Source organism: Rhinichthys klamathensis, unplaced genomic scaffold, assembly GCF_029890125.1.
Source record: "Rhinichthys klamathensis goyatoka isolate OS25496 unplaced genomic scaffold, OSU_Roscu_1.1 h1tg000019l_1, whole genome shotgun sequence".
Classification (NCBI taxonomy): domain Eukaryota; kingdom Metazoa; phylum Chordata; class Actinopteri; order Cypriniformes; family Leuciscidae; genus Rhinichthys; species Rhinichthys klamathensis.
The window spans coordinates 305,067-325,941 of NW_026606570.1; the positions used below are offsets into that span (position 1 = coordinate 305,067).

The 20,875-nt window shown below is 38.1% G+C and overlaps 1 protein-coding gene across 1 annotated transcript in view; it reads right to left on the reverse strand.

Moving 5' to 3' along the window:
* tprn (taperin) overlaps positions 1-20,875 on the reverse strand; it is a 36,108-nt gene that overhangs the window by 6,320 nt on the left and 8,913 nt on the right. The window contains exons 2-3 of the mRNA XM_056235818.1: positions 2,013-2,211; positions 1,256-1,371 (exon numbers count right to left, since the gene is read on the reverse strand). Of these exons, the coding sequence (XP_056091793.1) occupies positions 1,256-1,371; positions 2,013-2,211 (315 nt within the window). The remainder of the gene's footprint in view (positions 1-1,255; positions 1,372-2,012; positions 2,212-20,875) is intronic.

The following is a 20,875-nucleotide window of genomic DNA, read 5'->3' on the forward strand; positions in this document are numbered from 1 at the left end:
AAGGTTTTTTTTCTTGTTTTTTTTTTTCTCCACTCTGTCACCTGATGGAGTTTTGGTTCCTTGCCACTGTTGCCTTGGCTTTTGGCTTGCTGAGTTGGGGACATTTAATATTCAATAATATTATTGATCTGCCTTTCTTAAGGTGGACGTTGACGCAATTTTCTTTTAGAAACAAACTTTGTTATATTGTTTTCATGTTATCACTGTGAAGCGCTTTGATACAATCTGTATTGTAAAAAGCGCTATATAAATAAAGGTGACTTGACTTGACTATCCCATAAACTCTAAAAATATTGGTATCGATCTCACAATTCATACTATAAATTCACGTTTTTAAAGTTTTTCTTGTGTATTTATTTATTTAATAAACAGTAAAGAGTTTTAATACTGTACTTTATTGGTTATCGGCAATAATTCTTAACATATATCATGTTTAATTCCACAGTATACATATATATAATTATATATATACACAATTAAAAAAAAATCTGCAAAAAAAGGAATATATTATTTATATAAATATATTGGCAATATTATTACAATTTAAAATACGTACCTGTTTTCTATTTTAATATATTTAAAAATGGGATTGATTCCTGAATTTTCAGTAGTCATTAGTCTTCAGTGTCACATGATCCTTCAGGAATCATTCTGTTTTTTTGTTTGTTTTTTTAAGTTTCATATTAAACATATTTGCTTAATATGCTTATTTTCATGGAAACCTGATGCTTTTTTCAAGATTCCTTGATTAACAGAAAGTTAAAAAATAACAGCATTTATGTGAAACAGAAATCAATTGTAACATTATAAATGTCTTTACTCTCACTTTTGATGAATGTAAAGCATCATTGCTGAATAAAAGTATTAATTTCTTCTTCTTTTTTTAAAATCTGACCCCAAGCTGTTGAATGGTAGTGTTTCTTGTTTGCAGTTGTGCTTAAATGTTTCTATGGTTATCTCTGTAACCTATTGTGAACAAGAGACACTGCTGTATTCCATGGACACACAGAACAATAATTTATGAGAGTCACTTGTGCATTTTAATGCAGTTGTCATTACCATAGAGGCCACAGAAAATTGAGGGAGGGCTATTTTCACTTGGGCCCGTGATAAACCACCCAGAACGCCCAAGCAACTAGCAAGCAATGCCAAATAGAAAACACTGTACACCTCGTTTTACATGAACAGGGACCAGTCACATTTTCTATTCATTTTACACTGTATATATTCTTTTTTTTGTTTTGTTTTGTTTTACCATGACCCCCTCTGTACTCTGTGAAGTGTCTTCCTCCCGGTGAGCCGACTCATCGAGCTTGTGTTCCTGCCAGGCATTAAACTCCACTGAGTGTTTGGGTGTGTAACTGGACAGATCTGAGGACACGAGAAGAACGATATTAATCAATGTCAAAACAGACTGAAGAATCATCACAGAAACTATACTTCATCTAAAAATATTTTAGACATATAATTGCAATTATGTACATTTTTATATTATAACATTTTTATATACACCTTTCCTTGTACCTTTACATATACAGTATGTTGACTTCTTAAATGTTAAAATTTGTTCTTATTTGTTTCTGCAAAATGTGCTTGTCAACTACCCAAATGCAATAAATGTAACACCTCATTACTGACCAGCAGGTGTCCACACTGTTCAAATGTAGAGCCATAGAGCTTTATTGTAACACTGAGAGATCAGCCCAACAAATCATCCTCACCTCATTCATTTCAACAAGCATCTCTACAATACTGAACATGAATCATTATTTTATATCTACTATGGATTCATCAAACTGCCCCCACTTCCTGTAAGACCACAAGAAACAGGTCCCAATTTGCAATGCATCCTATTTATCATTCCAAGAGTTGCATCCCAAAAGATATATAGGACAAAACGTTTGGATAAAAATAGGATGTGAACCGAATCCATTTCCTGTTCACCTCATCCATGGTTTCTGTGCCTTCCTCTCATTCTATCCCTTTCCTGTCATTCTTCTCATCTTACTAACCCGTGGTGTTGTTGGAGTGAGTGGGTGAGCTGGTGTAGCTGGCACGAGGAATGCTTATCCTCCCTGCAATGATCCCTCCGTCATCTTCTCCTCTTTTTTCCTCTCCTTCGTCCTCTTCCTCTCCGCTCTCCCACGCGCTGGTCTCGGACGGGTATTCAAATGTGCTCTGTAGGCTGGACTCGTTGAAGGATATTTTTAACTGTGGTGGAGACAGAGGACAGTTTGTTAGGTTTCAGACCTGCACGCAATCTGCAAATGCAAAACTTCAAATAATGCTGTGAAGATTTCCACGAGTTCCAAGAGTTTGAATGGATACTGAAGGAAATGTCCAGCATATCTGTGAACTATTTCGATACTAAGTAGGACTAAGAATAAGATACTAAGACAAAGTGTGACGACTTTGAATAAGGTAAAATATAGGGCAGGTTTGATTTGTGTAACAGTTTTTGGTCACTACATAATTATCCAATTTGTGTTATTTTGTAGTTTTGTAGGCTTTAAAATGATTCTGAAATGCAATAATGAAACCTAAAATTAGGTGAGGTGTGTCCAAACTTGTATATGGCTCTATGGCAGGTCCTGTCCTGACCAAAACAAATATTTGTTTAGCAAAACTTTACCAGGCCTGTGCACCTGATGTATTTATCTACACCATGGACCTATGGAAACAAATGGAGGCATTTTTTTGACTATGCACATAATGCAAACGAAAGGGAAATTGTGGGTCCAAAATTAAGCATTAACAGAGAACACAGTTTCCTTATTGCTTTATTTGTTACTCCTTATTACGATTTATTTAAGCTTGTCTGATAATCTAAGTCAGTCATGGTCATAAATGTTGACACGCAAATCGATTGGGAAATCAAATGAACTAAGAGCACCTTTTTGGAAGTGGTGTGATGGTACCGTATCATAGTTCTTTCAAATATAACGTAGCATTGAATGATTACCATATCATTCACCATCATTATTTGTTACTGGACCCACTTTATAAGTGTCTTTAACTATGTATTAACATTCAAATTAATAATTTAATAGAATTGCACTTATTGTGTACATTCATGTACATTGTACTTATATTTAATACCGGCATGTAATTATAGCTGTAATTCATTTCTGTAGTTACTTCAGTAATTACACTGTTGACCTTACCCATACCCCTTAACCCACACTTGAAACTAAACATAAGAAATGTATCCCTGGCCTTTATCCATATCCTACCTCAATAGCTGCAAAAGTGGTCTGCAATATAACATGAACACAAGAATGTCATACAGACTTAAGGACTGGCTTCTTTAAAAAACTATCACCTTGAAACCAACAAGAACACTCTAGCATTCACATATTAACGTATTCAGGACTCCATAGCAACGCTTTGGCAACCACTCACAACACCTTAACATTACGTTAATCTTATTAAGGACTTATCAGACGAATAAATACTGTGTTGTCTGATTCAAACTCAACGTGAAGGAAGATATTATACCTATAGTATGTATGTAGTGTCCAAAGCACCCTAGTGAGAGTCACCTGGTCAACGTCTGTGCCCTGGCCCTTGTGTATCAGCGCTGTCCTAAATCTACTCTAATCTCAATCACATGTCCTAGACTACATATAAGCAAGCTTATTTTACAAGGATGTGAACATGGCCTTACATGGCATGCCCGTCAAAACGATCGGACAAAGGCCACACATAATTGGGTGATGTTTATTTGGTGTAATAAACATAACCTTATATACCCTCTTATATACAATGATCATGATCACACGGGTGTGTGTGTGTGTGCGGCGTGCACGCATGAGCAAAAGTTTCTAAACTACCATTTTTAATGTTTTTGTTAATGTTATGTTTTTGAAAGAAGTCTCTTGTGCTCATTAAGCCTGCATTTATTTTATCAAAAATACAGAAAAATAAGTCATATTGTGAAAGGTTTTTTATAAAATAATGGTTTTATATTTTACTATACTTTAAAATGTAATTTATCCCTGATCAAAGCTGAATTTTCATCAGCCATTACTCCAGTCTTCAGTGTCACATTATCTTTCAGAAATCATCATATGTATAATATTGATATATAACATATATCAATTTAACATATCCTTGCTAAATAAAAGTTTTAATTTCTTTCAAAAAAAGATAAAATACTTTGCCCAAACTTTTGAATGGTGTATATTGTTGTCTTTTTTCTTTTCTTTTTTTACTTTTTATTCATCAAAGAATCCTGAAAAAAGTATCCCAGGTAATAAAAAAAACCTGTGAACCTAAAACCTCTTTCAGAGGTGTTGTACAAACTTTGCTCTCTTTTAGCAACTTAGTGTTGCCAAATCTATTATGGTTACATAACACAGTGGACATGGGTGGGTAGACTGGGTGTGTAGTCAAATCTGTCACTCTTTTTATAAATAAAAAAAAGATAGAAACATGATACCTAAAGGATTAACTCATGGCATTATATAAGCTGTGCTTCCTGAAATAAAAGACATTCAGCACCTTCAGAAAGTATCCACCCTCCTTTCATCTTTTTTTTCTGCTAAATCTCTAATAACACAAATCATTTATGAATCTACACACTCACTTTATAAGGTACACCTGTTCAACAGCTTTTTAATGCAAATATCTAATCAGCCAATCACATGGCAGTAACTCAGTGCATTTAGGCATGTAGACATGGTCAAGATAATCTGCTGAAGTTTAAACCGAGCATCAGAATGGGGAAGAAAGGTGATTTAAGTGACTTTGAACGTGGCATGGTTGTTGGTGTCAGACAGGCTGGTCTGAGTATTTCAGAAACTGGTGATCTACTGGGATTTTCACACACAACCATCTCTAAGGTTTAAAGATAATGGTCAGAAAAAGAGTAAATATCCAGTGAGTGGCAGTTCAGTGGCTGAAAATGCCATGTTTGTCTGCAGAAGAGCATCTCTGAACGCACAATAGGCTAAAGCAGCAAGAAGACACGCTGGGTGACATTCGTGTCTGCTAAGAACAGGAAACAAGCTACAGTATAATTCGCAAGAGCTCACCAAAATTGGACAATAGAAGATTGTTAAAACGTTGCCTGGTGTGATGAGTCTTGATTTCTACTGAGACATTCAGATGGTAAGGTCAGAATTTGGTGTAAACAACATGAAAGCATGGATCCATCCTGCCTTGTATCAACAGTTCAGGCTGCTGGTGCTGGTGTAATGGTGTGAGGGATATTTTCTTGGCACACTTTGGGCCTCTTAGTACCAATTGAGCATCATCCTGAGAATTGTTGCTGAACATATTCATCCCTTTATGACCACAGTGTAGCATCTTCTGATGCTACTTCCAGCAGGTTAACGTGCCATGTTACAAAGCTCAAAACATCTCAAACCGGTTTCTTGAACATGACAATGAGTTCACTATACTCAAATGGCCTCTACAGTCACCAGATCTCAGTTCTATAGAATACCTGTGGGATGTAGTGAAGCAGGAAATTTGCATCATGGATGTGAAGCCAACAAATCTGCAGCAATTGCGTGATCCTTATGTCAATAAGGACCAAAATCTCTGAGGAATGTTTTCAGCACTTTGTTGAATCTATACCACGAAGAATTAAGGCAGTTCTGAAGGCAAAAGGTGCTACATCTCTGTACTAGCAAGGTGTACCTAAAAAGTGGCGTGCGTGTGTGTGTGATAAAAAATGATAAATTACAGATAAAAAAATAAAGAATTAATTATAAATTAAAGGCTTATAAATGAATAAGACTTGAAATAAGACTTCTAATTAAATAAATGTAAGACTTTAGCAGTTATTAATTTTGTTCATTGTCCTTTAGCAGCAATTACAGCCTAGAATTTTCTTGGGTTTGAGTTTTGCAAATTTAAAGTTTTGCCTAATCCTAAATGCAAATTTGTTCCAACTCCAAAGTAGATGCTGAATATGTGTGGACTACAATTTTCAGATCATACTACTGATTCTCAATTAGAAATGGGTCTTGGATCATAATACTAACTTTTTGCGATCCATTTTTTCATAGCCTTTGCTGTGTGATCTGGGTCATTGCGCAGCTGGAAAATGAATCTCCACCCAAAATTAAGATCTCTGGCAGAATGAATCTAGTTTTCTATACAGATTTGCCAGTGTCCAAGTTGCCATGATAACAACAGCCTTTTCAGTTTCCTCTACTAAAAAAAAAAAAAAAAAAAACCGCCAAAGCATGATGCTTCCACTACCTTGTGGTGCTTTTCCACTGCATGGTACGGTGCGGTACGGCTCGCTTCGGCTCGCTTTAAATGGTACCACCTCTGTTGAGGTTCCAAGCGTACCGTACCGATACTAAAATGTGACGTGAAACACTGCAGATCACTGATTGGTCAGACAGAATCGTCACTACCAGCGTCATTGTATTTGCGAGACATCAAACCCGCTAGATTTAAAGGATTAGTTCACTTTTAAAAAAACTTTTGCTGATAATTTACTCACCCCCATGTCATCCAAGATGTCCATGTCTTTCTTTCTTCAGTCGAAAAGAAATTAATGTTTTTGATGAAAACATTCCAGGATTTTTCTCCATATAATGCACTTTGCTGGGCACCAAACGGTTCAAGGTCTAAATGACCGTTTCAGTGCAGCTTCAAAGGGCTTTAAACGGTGAATAAGGGTCTTATCTAGCGAAACGATCGGTCATTTCAAAAATGAATAAAAAAGTTAAAGTTTTATAGGCACAAATGCTCGCCTTGCGAACTCTCCTGTTCGAACTCGTTCATCAAAATGAACGAAATCTTTTTTCGAGTCAATGACTGGAAAAAAGATTCGTTCATTTTGATGAACGCGTCAATGACTCGAAAAAAGATTCGTTCATTTTGATGAACGAGTTCGAACAGGAGAGTTCGCAAGGCGAGCATTTGTGCCTATAAAACTTTAACTTTTTTATTTATTTTTGAATTGACAGATCGTTTCTCTAGATAAGACCCTTATTCATCGTCTGGTATCATTTAAAGCCCTTTGAAGCTGAACTGAAACGGTCATTTAGACCTTGAACCGTTTGGCTACCATTGAAGTCCATTATATGGAGAAAAATCCTGGAATGTTTTCATCAAAAACATTAATTTCTTTTCGACTGAAGAAAGAAAGACATGGACATCTTGGATGACATGGGGGTGAGTAAATTATCAGCAAAAGTTTTTTAAAAAGTGAACTAATCCTTTAAATAGCCAGTAACAGCCACCGCTGTAGCCTGTTTTAAAACTACTTGCTTGACTTGCTTGAAGAAAAAAGAAAGAAAGAAAACTTTTTTTTTTTTTAAGTGGCTGAATCGTGGTCAGTGGACGAAGTGCAGACGTTCCTCTCGTTGGTTGCCGAGGAGCGGATAAACTAGATCAGACTATAATCCCACCCACTTTGAAGCGGTACTAACTGCAGTGGAAAAGCAAACCGAGCTAAAGCGAACCGAGCCGTGCTGTGCTGAGCCGAGTCGTACCACGCAGTGGAAAAGCGAAGCGAGCCGAACCGTGCCGCGGCAAGCCGAACCGTACTGAGCCGTACCAGCAGTGGAAAAGCGGCAATAGTTGACAGTAGTTATTTGGGTGTTGGGATGTATTTGTTTTGTTTTGAAATTCTGCCATGTCTTAAGACTTCATGATGAAACAACTTATTTGCATTTCCAATTTAAACCTTCAAAATGTAAAATTAAATTTAAACTTTTTTATTTGACTTTGCAGCACATTAAATCGTCGAAACCTTGGATTTATTTCTTCGCTGAGCGCTTTTGAAACTCTTTGTGTCTAGAGCATCTATGTGTTCTTAAAATGCAATGGGCAGCTCAAAGGTTTTGGAATAGAGCAATTACATCAGATTTAAATATGTAAGAATTCAGCACCAGCCTTAGCATTAAACAACACTTGCGACCATAGCCATTTTCCCACTCAACTACTGTAGTTTCTTTAACCTACTGCTTTCTGAGGCATGATTTACCCAAACTCTGAATAAGCCACTGGCAGTAACAAGCAAAGTTTCTGGTGTGGAGTTATTTAGTCATTCTTGGCTCATGCTGAAATATTTCCTGACTATTCAGCCAGCGTTAAAAAATATGAGCACAGCTTGATATGCTGTCAGTTTCAACCATTTCCCATCGCAATTCACCAGCACAAATATTTTAAAATATATTCTTTGGAGTGAGAAAAAAAAGTCAAATTCCATTCAAGCAGATCAATCATTATTTAAAAATATTTTCAGAGTGCTCATATAACACATTCTGGATGAAGATATTGGAAGAATGAGCACCATTGGAAAGGATTCTTCATATCCACTCCATTTTGCTCTCTACGCCTATTATTAAAGCTTGAATTATTGAGAAAGAGTTTAACAGTGATTTACTCGTTACTTGAAAAAAGTAATCTGATACCTACTTCCCTACCCAGTGAACACTAAGTTAGATCAATTCATAACACTGTAACATCAACCTCTTATTGGGAATCAGGAATGATTTTGCAGCTCATTGTCTATTACAGTATACAATGTAAATGAAAGAGTGCAGATACAGTAAAATACAACAAGCTTTCTGTAAAAGTTACTTTTCATTACACTACTGTAAAATGATCTTACAGTAGATAAAGCACTAAAAAAGAAAAGGTCAAATAATTGAATATGAACTTGGTATACAATACAGTACAGTACAGTAAAAATAAATAAATACATTCAGCGTCCTCTGCACCTTCTGCCAAATTTCATTACGGTAGACTGTACTACAGCTGTTTCTTGGTCTTCTGACTTTCAGACTTTCTCTACCTCCCTTAGGCAGTCATTTCTCAGTTCTGCAAAAATGCAGTTCATGTTAAAAAAAAAAGCTGGCCACAAATAAATTTGACAATCATGAGTTTGAGGCTATAGAACATGTGCTACAGGTTACTGTATACAGAATAGTGAAAATTCCATCATATAAAGTACTGAAAGATCTAATCCTGGACTGCTACAGCAAGTTCAGTCTGAGAGTATCTGGTGGCCCGCTGTCTTCAGACTGGAATTATCACTGGATGTACTATCTCGGTGATTGTCTTTGCGTTGGTGATGAATATGCTAGTCAAGTCAGCAGAGACGAAGTGTAGAGGTCCCCGCCGCTAGTCTGGAGCCACATATTAGAGCCTTCATGGATGACCTCACGGTTACAACATCGACAGTGCCCGGAGCCAGATGGATCCTCCAGGAGTTAGAGAAGCTTATATTGTGGGCACGTATGAGTTTTAAACCTCCAAAATCCCGGTCTTGAAGAAAGAAAAGGTGACGATGACTCCAAGTTGGGAGAAGACCTTTTCCCGTCTGTCACAGAAAAACCAATGAGGAGTCTTGGGAAGGTCTTCAGATGCAGCCTTTATCAAGTCCACCAAGTCCAATCTGCGGGGGTGTCTTGAGAACTGTGGACAGCATAGAAACCTCCCAAGAATCCTCTGGTCCCTACTCATCTACGAAGAACCTATGACGGTAGTGGAAGGTTTTGAGTATAGAGTGAGCAGCTATCTACGCAAATGGTTGGACATGCCATGCAGCTTGAGCCGTGTTGGGTTGTCAGGCTCCCATTCAGCTCCATCAGGGAGGAATTCATAATTGCACGGGCATGAGAACATCTGCAGTATTCGGGGTCGAAGGATGCTAAAGTGTCCAGAGCAGGCTTCATCATGAGGACAGGGAGGAAGCGGAAGGCAGCTGAGGCAGTCCAAAAGGCAGAAGCTAGGCTGAACCACAAGGCTCTCACCTGGACTGTGTTGCAGCCCCGTTGCAGCACTGTCACCGAGAAGGAAAGGTTGAGGCTAGTGCAAGAATAGGTACGTGCTTCAGTGGAGGAAGAATGAGCAAGAAGGATTGTAGCAATGAAGAAACAGGGTGCCTGGATGAAGTGGGAGCAGGCAATGGAGCAGAAGGTCACCTAACAGGATATGTGGAAATGGAACCCCGAGAGGATTAAGTTAGCCCAGCATCCCTAGCCCTGCCAACTTGTTGGTTTGGGGCAAGGTAGAAACTCCAGCATGCCCCCTGTGTTCCAAGACAGACTTTCTTGAACACATCTTGAGCAGCTTCTCCTGGGTCCTGGGCTATTGCCATTATCACTGGAGACACGACCAAGTCCTCAAGACTATAGCTGAGGCAATCAGTAAGGGGATCAGCGAGAGCAGAAGCGCCAACACTACCGCCAGGATGATTGCATTCATCAAGGAGGGAGAGCAGCCCTTGAGAAAAAGCAACCCTATTGGCTTGCTCTACACAGCACGAGATTGGGTGATGACAGTTGAGGTGGATAGGCAGCTGAAAATTCCAGCACACATCACCCAGTCCATGCTTAGACTGCTTTAACATCCTGGTCTCAGAGTCTACGAAACAGCTTATCCTACTGGAGCTAACTGTGCCTTGACAATGGGTGGAAAACTAGATGCATGCCAGTGGAGGTGGGTTGCCAAGGATTTGCAGGTCATTCCCTCAGCTTGCCAGAGAAGAGCCATCAGCAACAGCACGAAGGCTGCAGAGCTGGCATCAAGATAGCTATGGTTGAAAAGAGGTGACACGTGGGGACCGCAAAATGCCACTTGGACACAGTCCAAGACTTGACCAACCTCTGTCGGGTCACCTGGAAGAGGGTGTCTGTTGAAAGACCCAAAACACCCAATGATGCTAGGAAACAACACTGATAAATTGTCCAACTTTTGTGCATCAGTGGTTGTGTGAATAACTGATACTAACATACTGTGTGTGTAAGTAGTATAAAAACCCTGTAGATGATTCTTTCAGCTCTCTCTCTAGTGTCAGGATGCATTTTCTAAAGCATATAAATCACCCGTGGCCCTATTTATATTATCCTGAGATTCTGATAGGTGTATCATAAGTTTTGCTACTTAATGTTTACTCATGGATAAATGTGTGCAATTTTAGTTCACATTGTGATGCTTCAGTTAATTATATTATGTGTTTGTTTTATGAATAAGATCATGGTTAAACCTGTGTAAAATGAGGGTATTTCTGTGTAAGTTTTGTGTTTTGGGCGGCAGTGGCTCAGTGGTTCATGTAGGTTGTCTACAAACTGGAAGGTTGGTGGTTCAATCCCCGGTTCCACTTGACCAAGTGTCGAGGTGTCCATGAGCAAGTCACCTAACCCCAGCTGCTCCCGACGAGCTGGATGGCGCCTTGCATGGCTGACACCGCCGTCGGTGTATGAATGAGTGTGTGAATGGGTGAATGTGAGGCAAAATGTAAAGCGCTTTGGTGGCCATGGAGTCTGTGAAAGCGCTATATAAATGCAGTCCATTTACCATTTTGCAGAAATCATTGAGAAAATTGGAATATGTGTGAAAACAGGTGAAATTAATTAACAAATGTGAGTAATGTGTCTTTTTTTTATTGGAACTGAATGAAGTTTGCATGGGAAATTGTGACAACTGAATCAGTTTTGTGTTGGCAATTGAGAAATACTGTCATTTTCAAGAATTTCTATTGTCGATTGCAACTGCAATGAACAATCAATTAATCAATAACATTAACCCTGCAAAATGCAAGTTAAAGACTCCAAAGTGCATGTAGTGCAGGGTGGCACCACTACTCCAAAAGTGGTGGGGGAAAATGTTAATGCTTTTACAGTGTATAATTGCTGTTTTATGATCTTGTGATTTTAAACACTTTATAACAAGGTTGTAAACATTACAATTTAACATGTACTACATTTTAAATTATGTATCATAAATTAATGCATATATTTTTCACACATTTGTACATCTGTTCATTTTTAAAAATATTTTTGCCCATTGTTATTTCATGTTAGTTCTTTCTTTATTTTTTATCGTTTTATTTTAATATTAAAATGTATTGGTATATACATTTATATAAGCCAAATTAAAACCATATTTTACTTTTTCTTTGTATCAGCCCAAGATGATTCTGAAAGAAAATGTGGCGAGAGTCTATTGTTATGCTGTAACTGATTCAACTTTCAGGCTTATCTAAACTGCACGCTCATGTTGTAAATGTGGTCATTCCAGCAAATAGTTTGCTTTGTACATTCAGTTTCACAGCATTAAGTTAAAGAGGGCAAACATTATCATTCAACTGAACTGAGCACATGCATTTTAGACACTTTTTGTTCTTGCTTCGTCCTAACACAATTATTAAAGTGTCACTTTGCAGATTTTTTATGCTACAATATACATTTAAAGAATGCAAATAGATTTGAAAATGGCTTTTGTATTGGTATTGTCCTCTTATTACATTTATTATTGTTAATTTAGTATAATAATAATATAGTTTAATATTTTATAAAATGGGGATATAACTTTTCCCCAGAAAAACTGAGTATACACGTTTAGCAGAACTATCAGACCAGAACTCACTAGAGATGCTGTCCTTATTTGTACCAAGGTTGAGACTTCATGTAAACACACACACACACACACAAATACTGGTGGTTTCTCTCTGAATTACAACCTTTGGTTGGCAGCACACTGTGAAGCAGAAGCTGTCCAGCAAATGCTGAAGCTCTTTGTCTGTATGCTTGTGTGTGAGGGGAAAGATTGTTACGGCCTCTCATTGAAGTGTAGAGCAGACTGAGCAGATGCCTGATTAGAGCTAATCTGCTGCCAGGGTGTTTAATATTAGAAATCCCTCAGCACAGTACAGCTGGTAAGACCTACAATACATAAACACACACACACACACACACATGGTTTCATAAGCGTGTGATGTAGGTGAACCAGCATAATAGACATGTGTATTCTTGCATGATCTAGGGGATTACAATATTTCAGTCACGTCTGAATCATTTCACTGGCCACTAAGGCTTGCGAAAAATCCATTACTGTAATATTGAAGGTTAAAATTAACAACTGATTTGAATAAAAAACATTTAAATTGACAATTTTTTTAATAATAATAACATTATTATATTAACTTTTTAATTACATAATTATGTTTCTACTCCAATTCGTTTTTTGTATGATAAACATTTAAAAGGTGGCTGTCATTTTATTCAAACATTCATTAAATATTGAAGAACAGCATGAAACAGAAGTTGCAATAGTCCTTTCTTCCCTATTGTGATATACTGTACGAATGAAACAACAAGATTAAATGTAGGATGTGACTTGATTTTGTCCATTGGGAATTGATAGGATTGTTGTCATTTGCTATTGCATCAATCTCATGTGACTGACAGGCTGTCACACTAGTAAACATCATCAGAGAAGAGAATTCGCTACAAGAGGGATAGGAAGTTATTTTGATTAAAGATTACAAGTAGGGATGCTTGATATGTCTATTTAAATGTGTTAAACCTTGTACAATGTTACACGAATGAGTGAAAACTTTATGAATTAAATGAGAACAGAGCGATTGCAAATCAAATAGGCCTATTCACAGCATTAATGAATGACATAACAGCAATGGAATGCCTTCAAATATTCATCAAATTGAAAACCACCTCTCAATAACAACAGCACTGTAAAAGTGTGTATCTGTGCCCTAACCAAATTAGTATTAGTGTCCTCATTGTAAACGAAATGCTGCAGGAACTGACAAAAATCATAGCCAATCAGAACATCTGATGTGTAATAAACAGCAAGGTAGAGCAGAATTTTGAACCAATGAGATTTCGTGGTAAATTTTAAGATTCAATTCAATTAAGTTCATTCATTTGGATATATCAGGTACAGTATATATCATTTTTTTCTCAAGAGAAAACCTCATTCAACTAAAGCTGTAAACAATACAGAAAACCTTGTCACTTGATACTTCTATAATATTAAAGTTGGCATGAAATGTAAGCTGCAATAGTCTTTTTCCCCCAATTGTTACACCTACTCAAGTGAATTGGCTTCTCTAAATTATTTGTATACAAAAAAACATTTAAATCCCACATAAGGCAGTTTTTTATAATAATACATTTATAATGAAATAATTATGTTTCTACTACAATTCAAAAACTTGTTTTCATGACGGATTTATTCAAACATACATTGATATTGAAGAACAGGATAAGTAAAAATATAATGAATATGAAATATATTGCCTATTTAGCAAAAAGCTCCAGTTTCTATACAGTTTTTTCTATATCGAGCTATAATGGTAATTGAAAGGCTTTTCTGTGGTAAATGTAATTATGTGCATATTGTGAAGGGAGGCAACTGAAAACAGCATCGACTTAAAGATCGATTGTCGATTCTTTGAATTTAGGAATCAATATCAGTTTATCAAAATAAAAAACAATTAAAATCAAGAATTACCCATATTATAAAAGAATATTTTCAACCCAGCCTTAGTGGGAAATTATAGTAAGACATATGTAATAGGAACATGCTAAGGTTATATTCTTTATGTTCATCTTCTATTGCACAAGTGGGTAATATTAGCTGAAAATTAATGTAAGGGCACACATTTCGAAACAAAAAAGCATCCGTGTACCTTTGGTCAAAGTCAATAAAATATTAATTGGGACACACTAAATACAATTTCACATATATTTAGGACAGATAATATGCAAATAGACACAGCCAGCCAAGGTGTTGTTGAGGTCACAGCAAGTTAAAACAAAAAGATGGAAATGGAAAAGATTTTATCACCTTATCTTGTCATGCCTGGTTTGGACACATGCCTGGTTTGGGTGTGCATGAGAAACTGACTACAACGCATTGTTTTGTTTGTGGACAAGGAGAATGTTTCTACATAGTAGTCACAGTATAAATGAATGGGATATGAGTAGGCCTGATGGAATCAAAAGTCAAATGCACTTCATTCACACCGCTATACGTATTTATTTAATAACTGTTTTGGCTTTTGCTTCAGTTCAAATTGAAAATTCTGTCATCATGTAATCAATCATAAAGGGTTATTAAATGTCCGTAAAGGGCTGCAGAGATGCGGGCCATAGGTAAGGAAACAGCCTAATGCTGGCCACACATTACAAGATATTTGGGCCGATTATGGACCGATTTCTCCCCTTCTCTTCTGACAATCCTAGGTAAAGTCCCAATTATTTTGATGGTTCTACAGATTATTTTAGATTTTCCAGTGGTGTGAAGTGTGTTAATGCCAATTCACACTACAGGATTTTAAGCCCGATTTAAGCCCGATTTGCAAGTCAATGAGATCGCCGACAGGTCGGGCTGTGATCGGGGGCAAATCAGCGGGTGATCAGTGCTCGCCAATCTTTATGTATGAACTAGTCAACGACACATCAAAGAGGCTCGCTGAAGCCTCACCGACCGCCAGACAAATATCTAGCATCTTAAGCCTAGTTCACACTACATGATTTTAAAACGTCGGGCTGAACTGTGCGGTTCACACTACATGACTTGCTCTCTGTGAAATCAGGAGTGTTCAAGTTGTTGAGCTAGTTCACACCACACGACACAACGTGATTGATCCGCAACAGGAGGTAACGCACTACACGAGTTGACAACAACTCTGTCACCCAACGATTCTATCTTGTCTACAAACCACGTTTTGTCACGAAAAATCACGCGATAAAACGAACCGGAAATGACGCGAAACAGCACACAATACCCAGCGAAGAAGACGAAGAACACAACACGCGAACATGCCTTGCTCTGATTGGCTGTAGCTCATGACATCACGTGAGCTTGAGTCGTGCGACAGCTCTGGATATCTAGCATGCTACATATTTTTCTGGGCTCGGCGACGCGTCTGCGAGGCGTCTGCGAGGCATCTGCGAGCATCTTTGAAGCGTTGTTGGCTCTTTCATACTAACAGATTGGCGAGCGTTCATCGCCCGCTAATCCCCCGCGATTTGCACGCGATAACACCCTGACCTGTAGGCGAGCTCAACGATTTGCAAATCGGGCTTAAATCAGGCTTAAAATCATGTAGTGTGAACTAGGCTTTAAAAATAACTGGAGCTATCGGCCGACTCGACATCCTGTGGTGTCAAGTGTCGCGACGAGCTACAACCAATGAGAGAGCAAGGCATGGGTTGAGGCAGAGACTATTTATATATAGAGACATGCCACTTCATCAATCCTTAATACAACTATATAGGGAAAACCCGTAACGCCAAAGATGGCGGTTGTATGCACATGTCCCTCCCCTCCCGCTGGAAAGCCAATCGTCTGCTTTTAACAGTCAAGCCGGGAAACATGGTTCCACTGACGCATGCGCACAGTTGAAGTTTGCGACAGCGCAAAATACGTTACTGTTTGAAAAGGCGGCAGATTTGATATGCAGTGTATGTGTGAGTTGTGTAATATCAGACATCAGAAGTCTCCCGCAGATTGATAGCGGCTCCCTGATGCCCGCAAATTAGTTCAAATCTCCCGGAATCTAGAGCGAGCGAGCACATACTGTGCTTCAAACTGTGTAGCGCACGCACGACAGAGGGAGAGAACCCTTGCGCATGCGTAGTAAAAGTATAACCTGTGGGGAAAAAGGCGTTTTAAACCTTATTTTGGGGCAAAGTCATCAAACTTTTTCAGCGATTTTTATCATATTTTACTGCTGTTTCTATACAAGCAGTTTTTATGTCCTGGTGACCAGTGAAACTGCAGTTCTGACTCTCTGCCCATTCATTTAGATAGGAGCCTGGTCTTGTAAGTCCGAAATAGCTGCCTGGAGGCGTTGCCAAGATGGCGGCCGAGTGGCATGACTTGCCTAAAAGGACTTTGGTTGAGGTCACCGGAAGAAAAACAGTAACAGCAACATGCCAAACCACAACATGAGCAGGCAGCTACTTTTTCATTATAAACATGTTTTACTCAACTCCAACTCTGTTTGTTTTTTCCTTTTTTAGGCGGTTTTCGGAACAGATCATCGCGCAAACAGCTTGCGCTAATTGGGCTAACTGCAGCGCTAATTTCTTCCCGACGCCCATTTTCGAATAAACAACTCCTGTCATTTCCAGTTCCACTTCTCGCATGGTTTTTCGTGACAAAACGTGGTTTGGGGACCGGATAGAGTCGTTAGTTGTTGTCATCTTGTGTAGTGTGTGACCCCCAGTTGCGAATAATTTACGTAGTGTGAACACCACAACAACTTCAAGACTCCAGACATCAAGTTTTGTAGTCTGAACAGCACAGCGATCTGCCGACGCTTAAAGTCGTGTAGTCTGAACTAGACATAAGAGTGACTGAATCTGCTCGGAAGAACGTGAGAGCCACCCTTATCTCGGATGAGAAATCCTGTTGCGCGGGGGGAACCCCGAGGACAAACGTGTGAAGTGAACGAATGGAGATTATCATGTGGAATGAAACAATACCCAATCAGAAAGCGAGCTGACGGAAGACTCACCAGCTTGTTCACACCATCTCCAAACTCTCCATGACTTCATCTAAACATTTTTCTTTTTCCCCCCCACAAATTTTCTGTTAAAAGCAGTCCATAAACTATAAGCGCCAATTCTTTTTGTCGGTCGTCCACCACGTTTGTTTACTTTAAAGTCACTTTAAACATTGTTTGTGAATGGAATCTGTTAGTGTGTAGTGTGCTTTCCTGGTCACATCGCGGCACTCCACACTAGGAACAAAACGGTTAAATCGATGATTTCTTATCGTCACGTTTGTGGTCTCTCACATTTTGAAAAAGATTTTAAATATCTTTTAGTGTGGCCCCAGCTTAAATGGATGGCCAGTAGGGAGTTACAGTATTATCAAAATGTTAAAACTGCTCTTTTCCACAGAATGAAAATGTATTGTGATCCGTAGCCAAATGCCTGGAAGTATGTTTCTATTTTGCATTTACAAATGTAATAGTTTTTTAGTATTTCAAACTATATTTTCAGCATAACAATGTTAAAAGTTGGAAAAAAAAATGTACATAATTCATGAATTTAAGCAAGAAGAATATCTGAATGTCTCTATGCAGGACGTGTTAGTGCTGAAAGGGCTCCCTGTAGTTTTCCGTAAAAATAAAAGTTTGACCGTGTAATTTTAGAAAAGAACAAAATTAAGACAGCCGTATCAGTTGTATTGTAAAATACAACTATTGTATTATTTTTCTTAAGGTGAGTTCACACTTGTAGTTCGGTTCGCTTGGTCCTGACCAAAAATAAAACCATTTAGTCTAGCGTTCACAGTGGCATTTTAACACCGAACTTGAAGATACCGAACCTAAAGGCACAGGGATATGTTCACAACCTGATTGGTCGGATTTTATTGCATATATTTCGTCGTGACGGAACTTACAGAATATCTAAAACAATGCTGCGTACTGGGCTAAATGCACTCGTTGTGTGTGCGTAGCCTACATATGATGGTATTTTGACCAGCTGAGAACTCGTGAAGAGCTTACAAAATGTGTAAAGCAGTGCACAATAAATGAAAACTTGTGCAGTTTCCATGTGGGCCTAGATTTGATGCTTATTTACGGAAAGGCTTGAAATATTAATCAGGCCTAACATAAGCACTCATGAACAACACTGTCTAAAGGTGTGTAACGCTGCCGGGTCTGGGCGGTTTGATAAATCATTTGCAAGTATAGGGCAGAAGTAGGGAAGGAAATGTTTTGGAAACAAAAAGGCACAGATACCTAATTTAAGATTTCTAATGACAGGATAGAAAAGCTGTGGTCTCTGTTGCTCAGCGACAGGAACCATACCTATTTTTAGAGAAAAGAGCAGAGGAGGAAATACAGCAAAGAGCATGAGAGCATGCAAACAGTGAAAAGACAAGTACGCATGGAAAACAGGGAGACAGAGAGAGAAAGAAGATTCCTATCAACAGGCTTATCACAGAAAACCAGGGCAGAAAAACACATGGCTGGATGCCTGTATCATAACATACATACATAAACACACACAGTCATATCATTCTTTCTGTGATGACCTGCAGTGGTCAGCTGGTATTTTTGAGCAGCTAGCCTTGAGCTTATGGTCAAAGTTTATAAGATTTGCATTGACTATTTCAATTCAGACTCTCAAACAACAAATTAGCATATGTGAAAACATCCATGCTAGTCAGCAAGAGCACAAATATTCCACACAAATGTTTGTCATTCAGTTTGTGTCATTTAAAAGAATATACGAGGTTAAAATTAATTCAAGGAATTGGTCATCCATAAAAATGAAATTGTCACAATTTACTCATTCCAACTCTAATAGGTTTGCGTAAGGAACAGGCTGAAAATTATATGTTTAATCACATAATTGTTCGGTTTGTCAAATCTCATTCTTGTTCTAATTCAAATATGGCAGTTTTCTAGCCTGGTTAAAACCAGACCATTCTCAGTTGTAACTGAGTTATGGTCTGGCAAAGCGTCATAGACAAATCATTTCCAGAGGGGCGTCACCAACGGACGTCGCGGATAGACCTAAACCCAATCAGAGCGATGAAGGAGATGACGTATGCAGAGCGGCGGAAAAAAATATCTCCGAGTGTTGTTCTTTTCTCGGTTTTTAACTAAAAGGAAACGTTCAAATCGCTTAAAACAGACGCGATAGCTGATTCGAACGAGTGATGTTCGACGGCGGCATTCATCTTTGTAATGTAGGCTACAAAATCTGCTTCAAAATCATGTTCAAAATCCCAGCACGGTCGTCATCGTGTAAAGCCCGCCCCAACGTTTCTGATTGGTGCCGCGATTTCGGCGGATTGGAAATGAGCTTGAATGAGCTCTTTGCCAGACTTACTTTCAGAGCAAATCTAAATTTGCCGGAAGTTGTCTGGGTTTTCCCAGGCTAGCAGTTTTCAGCAATAATGTCACATTCACCAGGTCTAAGACATTCTCGCATGTGTTTGTGTTACAAATGCTGTGCTGTCTGAATATGAGGGGATATTACTTTTGAGACCAAACTCTAATTTGACTTTCTAAATATATTATTTAAAAAAAAATCTATTTAAATCCTACAAGTGAATTTAGGCAGCACAAAATTTTAAATGTACTGATTGGATTTTCTACAAAAAACAAGGAACTCCCGCACACTATCCGTACTTGCAAATGAGTATCAACATTTTATTAACAAAATTTCGGTCTCACGACCTTCATCAGGCATGCCTGATGTTCTTGCATGTTCCTTGTTTTTTGTAGATTTTTTGACCTACTTATATGGTCTTTTTTCCCCACGCACCTATCACCTGCAGGTGTGAGACGGTGTTTGCTAATTTTAAGATTTTCGAAAAATTATATTTAACCGTGTGAATATATTAATAATATATTTTTTTGATGATTTTTTGGTTTTTAAAGATTGTGAGTGTTAGATGACAGCAAAGGTAATCTAAATGTAAAATCAGGAGAAATAATAAGCAAGCACAATAAAATTCCAATATCAGCCAATTTAAGGTGCGTTCACACCATGTTGGAATTACCATTATTACGAGACTCCGACTTGTAAAAGGCAAAGACTTGTAAAAGACTTGTTCATATTCTCTTAGAACTCGTAATTGTAACTTATAAAATCAGAATTTTCGGAGAGCTTGTATGTGTTGGTACACTTGCACTTGACTGTGACAGATTCCTTTTGCCGTTGATAGTGTTGCCATTGAAACGCATGATTCTGAGGACGTGTCACACGATCCTTCATTCTAATATGCCGATCAAGAAACATTTCTTCCTATTATCAATGTTTGAAACAGCTGTGCTGCTTAATACTTTTATGGAAACCGTGCTAACTTTTTTCCAGGATTCTTTGATGTATGGAAACAGCATTTATTTAAAATAGAAATCTTTAGTAATATTGTAAATGTCTTTACTGTCACTTTTGACCAATTTCACTCATGGCTACTACTACAAGGAAAAGAGAACACAATACATTATTCAAAATGTGTTCCATAGAAAACCTAATAGCTTATGGGTTTGAAATGACAAGAGGGTGAGTAAATAATGACAGAATTTTCATCTTTGGGTAAACTGTTTCTTTAAGGAAATAATTAACTCAAAAAGCACTCTCACATTCACGTTAACTTTCTCTCTCTCTCTCTCACT